At 57.7% G+C, this 10,710-nt stretch overlaps 1 protein-coding gene across 8 annotated transcripts in view; it reads left to right on the top strand.

Annotated features, from left to right (window-relative positions):
* The window catches only part of BRD1 (bromodomain containing 1), a 43,783-nt gene extending 33,705 nt beyond the window's left edge, over window positions 1-10,078 (top strand). For 4 of the 8 annotated variants that reach the window (XR_001818077.2, XM_017504858.2, XM_017504857.2 and 1 more), the window contains 5 exons: window positions 5,721-5,856; window positions 6,355-6,482; window positions 7,280-7,389; window positions 7,521-7,675; window positions 8,934-10,078. Coding sequence is in view for 5 of the 8 variants with exons in the window: in XM_017504858.2 (XP_017360347.1) it covers window positions 5,721-5,856; window positions 6,355-6,482; window positions 7,280-7,389; window positions 7,521-7,675; window positions 8,934-9,117 (713 nt within the window). In the remaining 3 variants the exon portion in view is untranslated. Of the gene's footprint in view, window positions 1-1,386; window positions 1,894-5,720; window positions 5,857-6,354; window positions 6,483-7,279; window positions 7,390-7,520; window positions 7,676-8,933 lie in introns of those variants that run through there. The other 4 variants (XM_017504862.2, XM_017504860.2, XR_005196378.1 and 1 more) reach the window with 2 other exon arrangements.
* The last annotated feature ends 632 nt before the right edge of the window (window positions 10,079-10,710 follow it).

Raw genomic sequence — 10,710 nt, 5'->3', positions numbered from 1 at the left:
CCGGGCCCCTCCCTCCCTCCTCTCTCCGCCAGGCCCCTCCCTCACTCCCTCCTCCCTCTGCCAGGCCACTCCCTCACTCGGCGTCCCTGCTTGCTCTGCATTTCGCTTGCTTGCAGTGTCTGTCAGGGAGAAGACCAGAGACCACGCGCTTCCATCCCTTGCCAGCAAGCAGGCGCGCTGGCACAGGGTACTAGAGGGTGGTTGGGTGCTGTCACGGGTATCCCCTCCACGCAGAACTTGAGGCTCAGCCGACACTCCACTTCCTCGGGCTTTCACATCTGTTGGCGGCAGAGGTGTGGGGCTCTGTGCACGGAGGTCCCATCGGTCGTGGTGTTGGGTGCTGGGGTTCAAGGCGGCCTCCCCTCCTCAGGAACCTTGTGTAGTGGCTTCCACCAGGCGGCCCCACCTGACTGGGCCCTGCCTGAGCCGTGGGCTCCCAGCGTGGACGGTTTTGCTGCTTGGCAGCCACGTCCTCAGCAGCCTTTCAGGCTTGCTCATGAGATGTGTTTTGTAGAAGACTATGTGTGCCCTCTGTGCTACTGTCCCACATTGGAGTGGAGTGCTTTGCCGTTTCCCGTGGTGACAGTGGGCATAGAGCAGACCTTCCCTGAGCATGGCCCATGTGGATTTTGACAACTATGGAGCCCTCTGATCCGGACTGAAGTGGAGAGTTCGCTGTCATTCCCGAGTGGCAGTGGATTTCTGTGGAGGCTGGTGAGTTCCTGAGCTCTCTCCCGAGCAGCCAGGAGCCTCAGCAGCGTTAAGATGAGGCCCTCGGGAACATGAGGTGTTCCACTGCTGCGGCCGAGGTATCTGGGGAGGGCTGGGTGTGCTCTGAATGGTGCCAGTCCCGCCATCCGTCCTCTCTTGGGCTTCACCACAGGCTTCTGGTGCTCTGCATGTGGGGGATTTCTTGCTCCGTGCTGCAATTCTTCACAGTATTAGGACAGAAATTATTTGGAAACTTCTGATGTTTTCCAAACATTGATCTGTGTGCTCTGAACTTCACGGAGTGCTCTGACATTTCTCCAGCACTGCACGATTCCGTTAGGCTGAACAGAGCCACTGGTCCTGAGGCGACGCACTTGCTGGGGGCCGCCTGCCGGCTGTGCTGTGTGCCAGGCCTCTGCTCACACGATGGCCCAGCCCCAGAGGCTGGCCCTGGCTGGTGGCTTCCTTCCTCCGCGACTGTGCGCTCACCAGCCGAGAACCTTCCAGCCTGAAGCAGTTTGCTGCTCGCCACTGTTCCCTGCCTCGAGTCTCCTTGTGCACGTGCCGGGGCGTGAGAGCGCAAGGGTGTTTTTGGTGTCCTTCGGCTGTTCAGGGAGGAGGCTGAGCTGTTCTGCCCTTTCATTCAGACTAAATGGCTTTTTCACTGTTTTCCAGGTTCTCACTTTAACCACTAATGTGCTGGGTAGTTCACTCTTTGGATCCTAATCATTTTCTCTTACCTCAACTTGGACTGGAGTTCTGCTAAGCGGCCGTTTTGGAATGCACAAAGATCACTGCATCTTGCCTTTCACTTAATTCTTGTGGATCACATTGGAATCATCAGTTCAAACATCCTCTAAACAAAAACACAAACAGCAGCCTTTGGAGGAGCTCCCTGCCCCCACCCAGCCCACCCCTCTGTAAGTCAGAGCCCGGCAGTGGGAATGGTGCTGGCGCCTGGTGCACGCCTGGAGCCGGCGGGATGTCACAGCGCCTCAGCCTTCCCTCTGGACAGTCACGAAGGACGCAGAGGAGAGCCCGCCGCAGCCGACGACGCAGTTGGACAGCGTTCCAGGCCCGTCCTGAGCATGTAGTGACCGGTGGTGCGGGTGTCCCGGCCGTGCCCACGCGCGTTGTGCTGTGTCGGTGCTGTGGGGTGTGGAGGAACTTGGCGCCGTCTGAGTATGTGGCATGAGCAGCGTGTGCTCACTCACTGGCTCGCGTCTTCTGTATTTCTGCGTCTTCTCTCCCCTTCCCTTTTCTCTGTCTTCTCCCCACAATCCCCAGTGGATTCTTGAGCAGCGCCGACGTTCGTCTCGTGCGGGTCACCATGTTGAGTGCTCCTGTGGCCGCCACCTGAGAAGTCCTGCTCGCGGGGTGGGGCATCCGCAGCTGGGATCTTGTGCTGGCATCTAGCCTGGGCCTCGGGTCTGTCTGTGACTGTCCCCAGCCGCATTGTCACGGAGTTGGTCCCAGCAAGAACAGGTGGAGGTGGAATCTTCTTCAATGTGCGTTTTTATTGAGGTTGAAAAACGCTCTTTTATTGATAGTAAAAGTGAACTGAAAGCTGAAGATGATGGGCTCTCCACCTCTGGGGCAGCGCGGATGCTGGAGCCTTTGCACGGGGCCCTCAGGGCTCTGGTCTTCAGGGTGCAGGCTCAGCGCACCTGCTTCACACGGCCAAGCTTCCCATGAACCGGAGAAGCTGAGGTGGCAGCGTGGGTGCTGGTGGCAGGGGCGGGCTTGTGTCCTGTGCCACATGAATGTGTTCCCATGGGTCCCTGCCCTCAGCTGTCTCGGCAGCCACTCATCGGGGTCCGCGTTCTTGCACCTGTGGCTCAGAGGATTTGTGGTGTCCACGTGGGTTTGAGGGCTGGAGGCCCGAGCCCAGAGGGGACTGCCACCCACCAGTCAGACCTGCAGGCCTCCACCACCCCAGCTGGACCCCAGGGCTGCTTTTCCCTCTAGGGAGGGGTGTGTCCCGGCTGCTATTATTTGCAGTCTCTCAGAAGATCCTTTGGGGACCTCCCGGGACAGTTGAGGTGTGCCGTGGACGCACCTGGTGACAGGCAGGCTTCCACAGACCACGCGTGGCTGGGCTGTGGTACACCTTTGCGCCATCTTCTTTTGGGGTAGAGAGGGACATTTCTGTGTTTGTTTCTTTGGGCTCCTAGGAGGTCACTGGGAAGGCCCCTCGGGTGGGGCGGACCCCGGCTGCCGTGGGAATTCCGTGCACCTCCCGTGTTGGGGCAGTGGCTCTTTCCTGGCAGCCGCCGCCTCTTTTAATGTGTTTATCACAGCCAGCAGCTTTACATTCAGCACTAAAAAAATACCTTCTTCTGCTGAAATAGTTGCTGAAAGTTACTGCTTGCTATATACGTGATTTAGAGGCTTGGGGCCGGCGTGAGTGCCTGCTGTTTCCAGATGCCTCATGGACCGGGCACCCATCTCTGCAGACCTCAGGTCCCGGGCTCCTCACGTTGGGCCCCACCTCAAGGCTAGCCTGGGCTTCAGAATGTTCCGGGCTGAGGTCCTTGCAGGGGTGCCGAGGGTGCAGGTCATGGTGGTCATCTCCCAGCTGGCAGGAAGACCCTCACAGGGTGGGAGCTGGCAGGGCTGAGATGGAGAGATGTCAGAACCATGGCTGTCATAGATTATTTTCTGGTGGCCCAGGTGGAGACAGGGAGGGTCTGGGCCGCACAGGCCACCTCACAGCTCCCCTGAGGCTCTGGGGACTCCAGGCGGCGGCTGTGTCCGTGGCCTGGTCTGGCTTCTTGGGTGACTGTACTGCCACAGCCCCTGGACTGCCTGTCAGCAGGCTCTGTGGCCACCCTGCTGTCCTGCCCCCACAGGCCTTCCACTGGGCGGCGTCTCAGTTGGGCTGGGTTTGTCTGTGCTGCCCACATCTTCCTGGGCACTGTCACATATTCACGGTAACACGCGGAACCTATGTGTGCACCTAGCTTGCCCCCTGGTTATCACCTGTGCACCCACTGAATGTTTAGGAAACTCGTGGGGGAGGGGGGGAGCGTTCTGTCATTCTCTCCTTTCTGAGAATTGAGGGACTTGCCTTGTACTCTAATCCTCTGCCTGGCCCCACTCCATGCCATTAAGGCTGGTGAGTGGCCCCTGCATGGCTTGGCTGTATTGGGGCCTTGGATGTTGGCACAGCTGTGGGTGCTCCTGGAGCTGGGGCCCTCAGGCTGGCATCACCAGGTGCTCTTGTGAAGGCCGCCCACACGGGTCGTCGTCTTCCCCCAGGTGGCCACCGCCTGGCCCCTGGGCCTGGCACAAGTGTGGAGACTGACCGGTAACTCTGCTAAAAGCCTCCCCCCCCAGGCCCTGACCTGCATCTGCACAGCCTGGAGCAGGCCCACCCAGCACCTGGAGTCTGGAGCGCACTGTGGCCCTGGCTGTGGGGTGTGGGTCGCCAGGCTGGTGGCTGCTCTCTGGAGACGGCTCACACCCATTGGCAGACCCCTCCCTGGGCCTGTGCGGCTGAATGTTGGCAGGGGCACTGGGCTCCTACTGGTGCGAGCTGGGTGGAGTCACCTTCAGGGCCTGAGTGTGCAGGGTCTGAGCCCGCTCAGTGTTGAGTGTGGGCAGGATGTGGAGCCCCAGGGGCAGCTCAGCGTGTGGTTCAAGGCCTTCTCCTGTAGGTTCTTACATTTGTTCCCTTGCCAGAAATGAGTATGACACCCCCCACTGGCCTTAAAATGACCGAGGTTAAAATGAGAAACAGAGCTTCCCTTGGAGCTCATGGTACGTTCCTGTCCAGCAGAGACGGAGCCGGTGTCTGACTTGAGTCTGTAGGGGGCAGCAGGGCGCTTTCCATTCTGGGATATCAATCAAGGTTGATTTGGCCCCTCTTTGTAAAAGTCACACTCCTTGAGAGAAGACAGGAAGGGTGTGAAGCAGGTGGAAACCCTGCAGTGCAGCCGTTCCTTTCACACTGGTCTCCCAGCCACTCGGGAGGCCGAGGCAGGAGGATCACTTGAGGCAGGAGGCCGAGGCTGCACTCCGTCCCGGGTGACAGCAAGATGTGGTTTCCAAAAAAAATTCTAAAGAAATGCTGTTTACAAATTTACACATTTTCCTTTGTAAATAGATTTAAAAAATGTTCAAGGATGAGGTAGGTAGGAAAATGGGGTTCTTTTTGGATAAAAAAAATTCACACACCCCTTCAGCCTCACACCCAGAGGGCGCCCTGGCCAGGACATCCTCCCCGCATTGTGACTCCCATGGGGGACTTGGTGGAGGGGCCTCAGGCAGATGTGTTGCTTCCCGTTGACTGACATGAAGTCAGGCGTTTTTAGGAGGAAAACGTTGGGATTTGCCTTGATGAAACACGTCTCAATCATTGAGAGGAAGGAGTTGTGCATCGTGTTTTGTTTCGCTGTTCAGGACACTTGGAGGCCAGTGACTTGCAGCCTTATGTGGGTGAGGCCGGACACTGCTCAGACTCGGGACGACCCCGGATTTTCTGTCTTGGAGCGTTCCATCGGCATTTTTGAGTTCATGTTGATACTTGTCTTTTGAACCAAGAGTTTTTTTCTTTTTAAAACCTGATTTCCTATTCTCTGGAGCTCTGCTGCTGGGAACAGTTTTTTGTGTCATTGCTGGCCCCCGGCCTGGTGAAGGGGCCCTCCGATGCAACATGTGCCCGTGTGGACAGACGGCACGTGTTCCCGGGCACAGGCTCTCGGCAGGCTTTCTCTGCCCTCACAGCCCGTAGAGAGCCGAGCTTGTCAAGAGGAGCATCTTCACGGTGCCTCACAAACTGCTGTGATGGGAACTGACGGCAGCTGGCTCCGTTCATTTCATGTAATGGGTGACTTTGGAGTTTACTTAGTAAGGACTGTAGTCGGGGACTTGGGAGTGAAAAGGAGGATGCTTCTTACCTTCTGTGGAGCATTCTTTGTAAGGTGTGCTCAAGTGTAGTGGAGCTGAGTCATGCTTGAGCATGCGCTGGCTGCGCCGAGCTCAGGGCCCGCCTGCCTGTGTTCCAGGTCTCACCAACGGCTTTGGGGGTGCGAGGAGCGAGCAGGAGCCGGGCGGCGGCCTGGGGAGGAAAGCCGCACCCCGACGACGCTGCGCCTCTGAGTCCAGCATCTCCTCCAGCAACAGCCCGCTCTGCGACTCGAGGTGGGCACCGCGGCCCCTCGCTTGCCACCACGCAGCCCCCAGCGCTGCCCGCCCCGCCTGGCTGTCCTGGAAACCCGGACACTCGCCTCCCATCTTAGTGCCCTCTGAAATGTCGTGTCCTGGGATTCTTGTGTGTTCGGGCCTTGTGGGCAGTTTCCCATGCTGCACGTCAATCCGCTTTACAGAATTCAAGCAGAAGTAGGAAAAGCGCTGCATGAAATACAAACACAGTTTTAGAATTTGCAGTTCAGTTTACATTTGATCTTTTCCTCCCAGAATCTGGCAGTGGGCACAGTGCCACCTGTCTGCCCTGTTTGGCACCTGGGTGAGGCATGGCCCCCTGAGCCCTCCCTGCCACACAGGCACATGCCCTCCAGGCCTGCGCACCCGGGGGCCTGCCTGGCAGGACTTGTGGTCAGCTTGGTGGCGGGCAGCCCGAGTGAGGCTGAAGCCAGGGGCATGGGGGCCACCTGACTCCCTCTGCTCTTCCTCCTGAAGCTTTAGTGTGCCCAAGTGTGGGCGGGGCAAGCCGGCCCTTGTGCGAAGGCACACGCTGGAGGACCGCAGTGAGCTGATCTCCTGCATCGAGAACGGGAACTACGCCAAGGCGGCCAGGATCGCAGCCGGTGAGTCCCCCAGACTTGGCTGCTCGCTCTCCGTCCTCCCGGTTCATCTTAGCGCTTGCCTGCTGGGAGCTGCACTCCGGCTTGGGGAGCACGATGCCCTGCACAGAACCCCTGGCGACTGCCCACTGCGGGCCGACTTCCCAGGCAGGGTTCGGCACACAGAGGGGTGTGGGCCGCAGCCCTGCTGGGGCATCTATGGTGCCTACTCCGTCCTGCTTTTGCTCCTGTGGAGCGCCCAGCTCTGTGTGGCTCCTGGTCGCCAGGCACCGCAGAGGCTGTCTGGGCTTCACTGGTGATCTGCAGCTGCACAGGGGACTGCAGGGTGGGGGAGGGGAGGCCCAGGGTTTGGGGCCGGCACGGCCATCGTTGTGGAAGGCAGCCATGCTGTCAGAACCCTCCAGGTGGGAAGGGACAGCAGGGAGCTGGTCTGGTGGAGGGGGAGCCAGGACTTTGGATTTGGATTTGGGGTGCCAGTTGCCTTAGATGAGGCAGGAGCACACTGGGAGTCCCATCCGTGAGGCAAGGAGGGCTCAGAAGGGGCCGTGCTGGGCACCTGGAGTCAGCCTTCCAGCCCACAGGGCGTGAGATTTTCTGGGTCTGTGAGAGGCTGGTGGTGGGCCCCAGGTGGGCTGCAGGGACAGTGGGGATGCACAGGCCTGGACCCCGCTGGGAGAGGCAGTGGGGCCACCTGGGGTGGCCTGGGAGCTGCGCTGTGCTGGGTGACCCCACCTTGTTGCTACACCTTGTGGGTAGGGGTGGGGCGCACCCCTGTCCTGACCTGGCACGTCTCTCTGCAGAAGTTGGTCAGAACAGCATGTGGATCTCCACGGATGCCGCCGCCTCCGTGCTGGAGCCCCTGAAGGTGGTGTGGGCCAAGTGCAGCGGGTACCCCTCCTACCCGGCGCTGGTGAGTGTGGCTCTCGTGGCTCCCAGGGCCCCGGCACCTGCGTGTCCTGAGGAGGCTCACACAGCTGGGGGCTGGCTGGTCGTCTGTGGGTGCGAGCCTCATAGCGACCACAGCGGGCCCTTCCTGTGCAGATCATTGACCCCAAGATGCCTCGAGTGCCCGGCCACCACAATGGCGTCACCATCCCGGCCCCACCCCTGGACGTGCTGAAGATCGGGGAGCACATGCAGACCAAGTCCGACGAGAAGCTGTTCCTTGTTCTCTTTTTTGATAATAAGAGAAGTTGGTGAGTCTAGAGGCCTTAGACTTCGGGGACTGGCGGGGCGGTGGTGTAGGGGCCGTGGGTAGTGTGGAGAAGCTGGTGAGTCTAGAGGCCTTAGACTTCGGGGACTGGCGGGGCGGTGGTGTAGGGGCCGTGGGTAGTGTGGAGAAGCTGCAGCCACACGGCTGCTGCGTGATCTGAATGTCCCTGTGGCAAGCGGTCTGTCTGCCGGGCCCTGGCACAAAGTCAGAGGTGGGTGCTCTGCTGTGGGCCTGGTGAAGGGCACTGCCCAGCAGCCCTGCTAGGACTGTGGGACAGGCTCTGAGCACAGGGTCTGTCTCTGCCCCGATGGCTTCCTCTCCCTCTCACTGGAGCCCTGCTGGCCCCGGCTCTCCGCACTCCTTACCCGTGTCCACTGTAGTGCTGGGGGTCCCTCCAGTGGGCTTCCAGGCCCCTGTGCTGCAGACATGCCCCTGCCCAGGCCTGGCCTCTGGCCCTGTGCTTAGAGCCTTCCGTCCTGGCATCACCCAGCTCTGCTCAGATGACATCCACCCCATTACAGGAGGCTCCCCCTGTGCCCTGGGCTTTTTCCCCCCGAGCACCTGGACCCTGATGTGCCGTGCCAGGGTTCAGACCCCAAGACCCCTTTGTGTAGGACAAACTGGCAGCCCGAGCCTCTGGGAGGAGCTGTGGCCCCGGCTGTACCCTGCGTGTGTGGCCTGGGCAGGTGCCTCCTGTTTCCTCCTGGACTGGCTGCTCTTGGGACCTGGCACAGGGGCTTGGGGCCACCTGCCTGTGGTGCCTAGAGCAAGACTGGCAGCATGGGCACCCCCTGCCATCTTTCTCTTCCTTGCGCCCACCTCTGCCTCTTAGGCATGTGGCCACTGCTTCTTGTCAGGCTCTGAGCGAGGCCTGCGCCTTGTCCAGCTGAGGCCCCTTTGATGGGTCTTCCCTACCACTGGCCCCTGCTCCGGGCCCACCCTGGCTCTGGGCTTGGTGTGTGTGTCTCTTGTCACTCAGCAGGCACTGGGAAACGTTTTGGAGATGGAGGAGGTGACGGTTTTTATGCCTTACTTAGTTAGCTCCCCACCTCCCCAAGCCGGGGAGGGGAGGGTGCACCCCTGGCCTCGGGCCTGTCCCTGCACGGGGCCCAGCTGTCTTGTGGGTGCTGAGCAGGGCCCCTTTGTATCAGAGGGCAGTGAGTTTGTTAGATGATCACATGGAGCATGCTGCAGTACCACATGTGAGCAATGGTTTTTCCCATGCTTTTCCTTTTAAAAAGGCAGTGGCTTCCTAAGTCCAAAATGGTTCCCCTTGGTATTGACGAAACTATAGACAAGTTGAAGATGATGGAAGGGAGGAACTCCAGCATCCGGAAGGCCGTGCGCATTGCGTTTGACCGCGCCATGAACCACCTGAGCCGCGTCCACGGGGAGCCGACCAGCGACCTCAGTGACATTGACTGATGGCTGGCCCCCAGCGCGGTCTTCCTTGTCCATAGTGTTGATAAGCTGTACATATTTGTATATTGTTCAAAACTTAACTTATTCTGATTTTTAGTCATAGTTCTTTAATTCTTTTTCCCCAGGGAGGGGGGAGGTTTTCTTTCCAAGTTTTCTAGGAACCATCTCCATCTGGGTGGGGTGGGCGCGTCCGGGCAGCACAGTGCGTCTGTCGCACGTCCCCAGGCCGTGCTGCTGGCGTCACTTTCTTTGATATGTAGCTTTTTCTTAAAGACTTTTGAATGTTTAATAATTTTGTAAATCATGCTCTTTACACAGAGTACCACTTATTTAATAAGACGGGATGTAAATTTACAATGACAAATGTGTATTTTAAGAAAGAAAATGACATTATTTTGAATGGTACTTTGTGGAAAGAGGGGAGAATAAAGTTATGCTGTGTACATCACTTGCAGATCACCAAAAACACTCCGCTGCCCGTGACCGCCGGCGGGCGTGTCCCTGCTCCCATCGCCCCCACCCCCTTCATCCTGCCCACCTCAAACCCCGCAGGTGTGCCTCCCAGCGGATTATTTATTGTAGAAAGTGTATTCATTTGCTTTATAATGAAAAAGTACATTTGCAAAGGTATATTGATATGCATTTTTATACAGGCACATAAAAATTCAACTTGGCTTGGGAGCAGACTGCATTGCGTTGTATAAATGACTCTGGCCTGTGTACTTTGATTTTATAACTTGTAATCTTTTGTTTACAGTGAGGGGCTTTCTGTAACTTGTTTTGATTTAGAACACTTTGGTAGCAATAGAAACTTTGGATACATTTTTGTATGGTACATGTGATGTATATAGAATTAGTACTTTATTTTTATTTTTAAGAGGTAAAGCATTATGTTAGGGGGGAAAGTAGGGTGGGTTTCCAAATTTGCATTTTTTATATTAAAAATAAAGTCAAGATTTGGACAGTGTGGCCATTTTATTTCTGTAGCACTAGCTGTCTGGGTGAGCCCCCAAGGACGGGTGGGGGTGCCGGCCGCGAGGGGTGGGGACATGCCTTTATGTTAAAAGTTGTCATGGGATGGCATTTATTACTTTACCTGATCATATTTTTATTCTAAAACTTTAGTTACATAAAAATGTCAAGCCTGCACTGTTTGTAACGTCTCCATAGAAACTGGAAATAGTATCCCTTTGCTAGTTTGTCCTGCGTTGAGCAGGCGCTTCCTATCTGCTGCGGCCAGCCCTGCCTGGCAGGCCCCTCCCACCACCAGTAGCTGGTGGCCCCCAGGCTCACCCACTGCCCAGAAGGGTCCAGGCTGCGAGGCACTTGGGGTTCCCTGAGCAGTGGGGCAGCCGGGAAGCCCAGCTAAGGGTGGGTGCAGTTTTCTCCCCTTCTCTTTCTCCCCCACAGGCTGATGGTGCGTGCTGTTGCTGACAGGAATCTGCTGTAAGTGGGTCTGAGCAGAAGGAGACGCTGAAGCTTTGAGATTTTTGTTTCTGGCTTACCCTGTGGGGGATTTTCACCCTGTGGTCATCATGTCTTGTTTAGGGGAGGGGCTGGGGGTGCCTGGAGCTGTAGGGGACAGGGCTGGGGGTA

Source organism: Cebus imitator, unplaced genomic scaffold (assembly GCF_001604975.1).
Source record: "Cebus imitator isolate Cc_AM_T3 unplaced genomic scaffold, Cebus_imitator-1.0 Scaffold329, whole genome shotgun sequence".
In the NCBI taxonomy this organism is placed as follows: domain Eukaryota; kingdom Metazoa; phylum Chordata; class Mammalia; order Primates; family Cebidae; genus Cebus; species Cebus imitator.
Note: the sequence above shows the minus strand (reverse complement) of the source record. Positions and strands in the feature narration are given on the sequence as shown.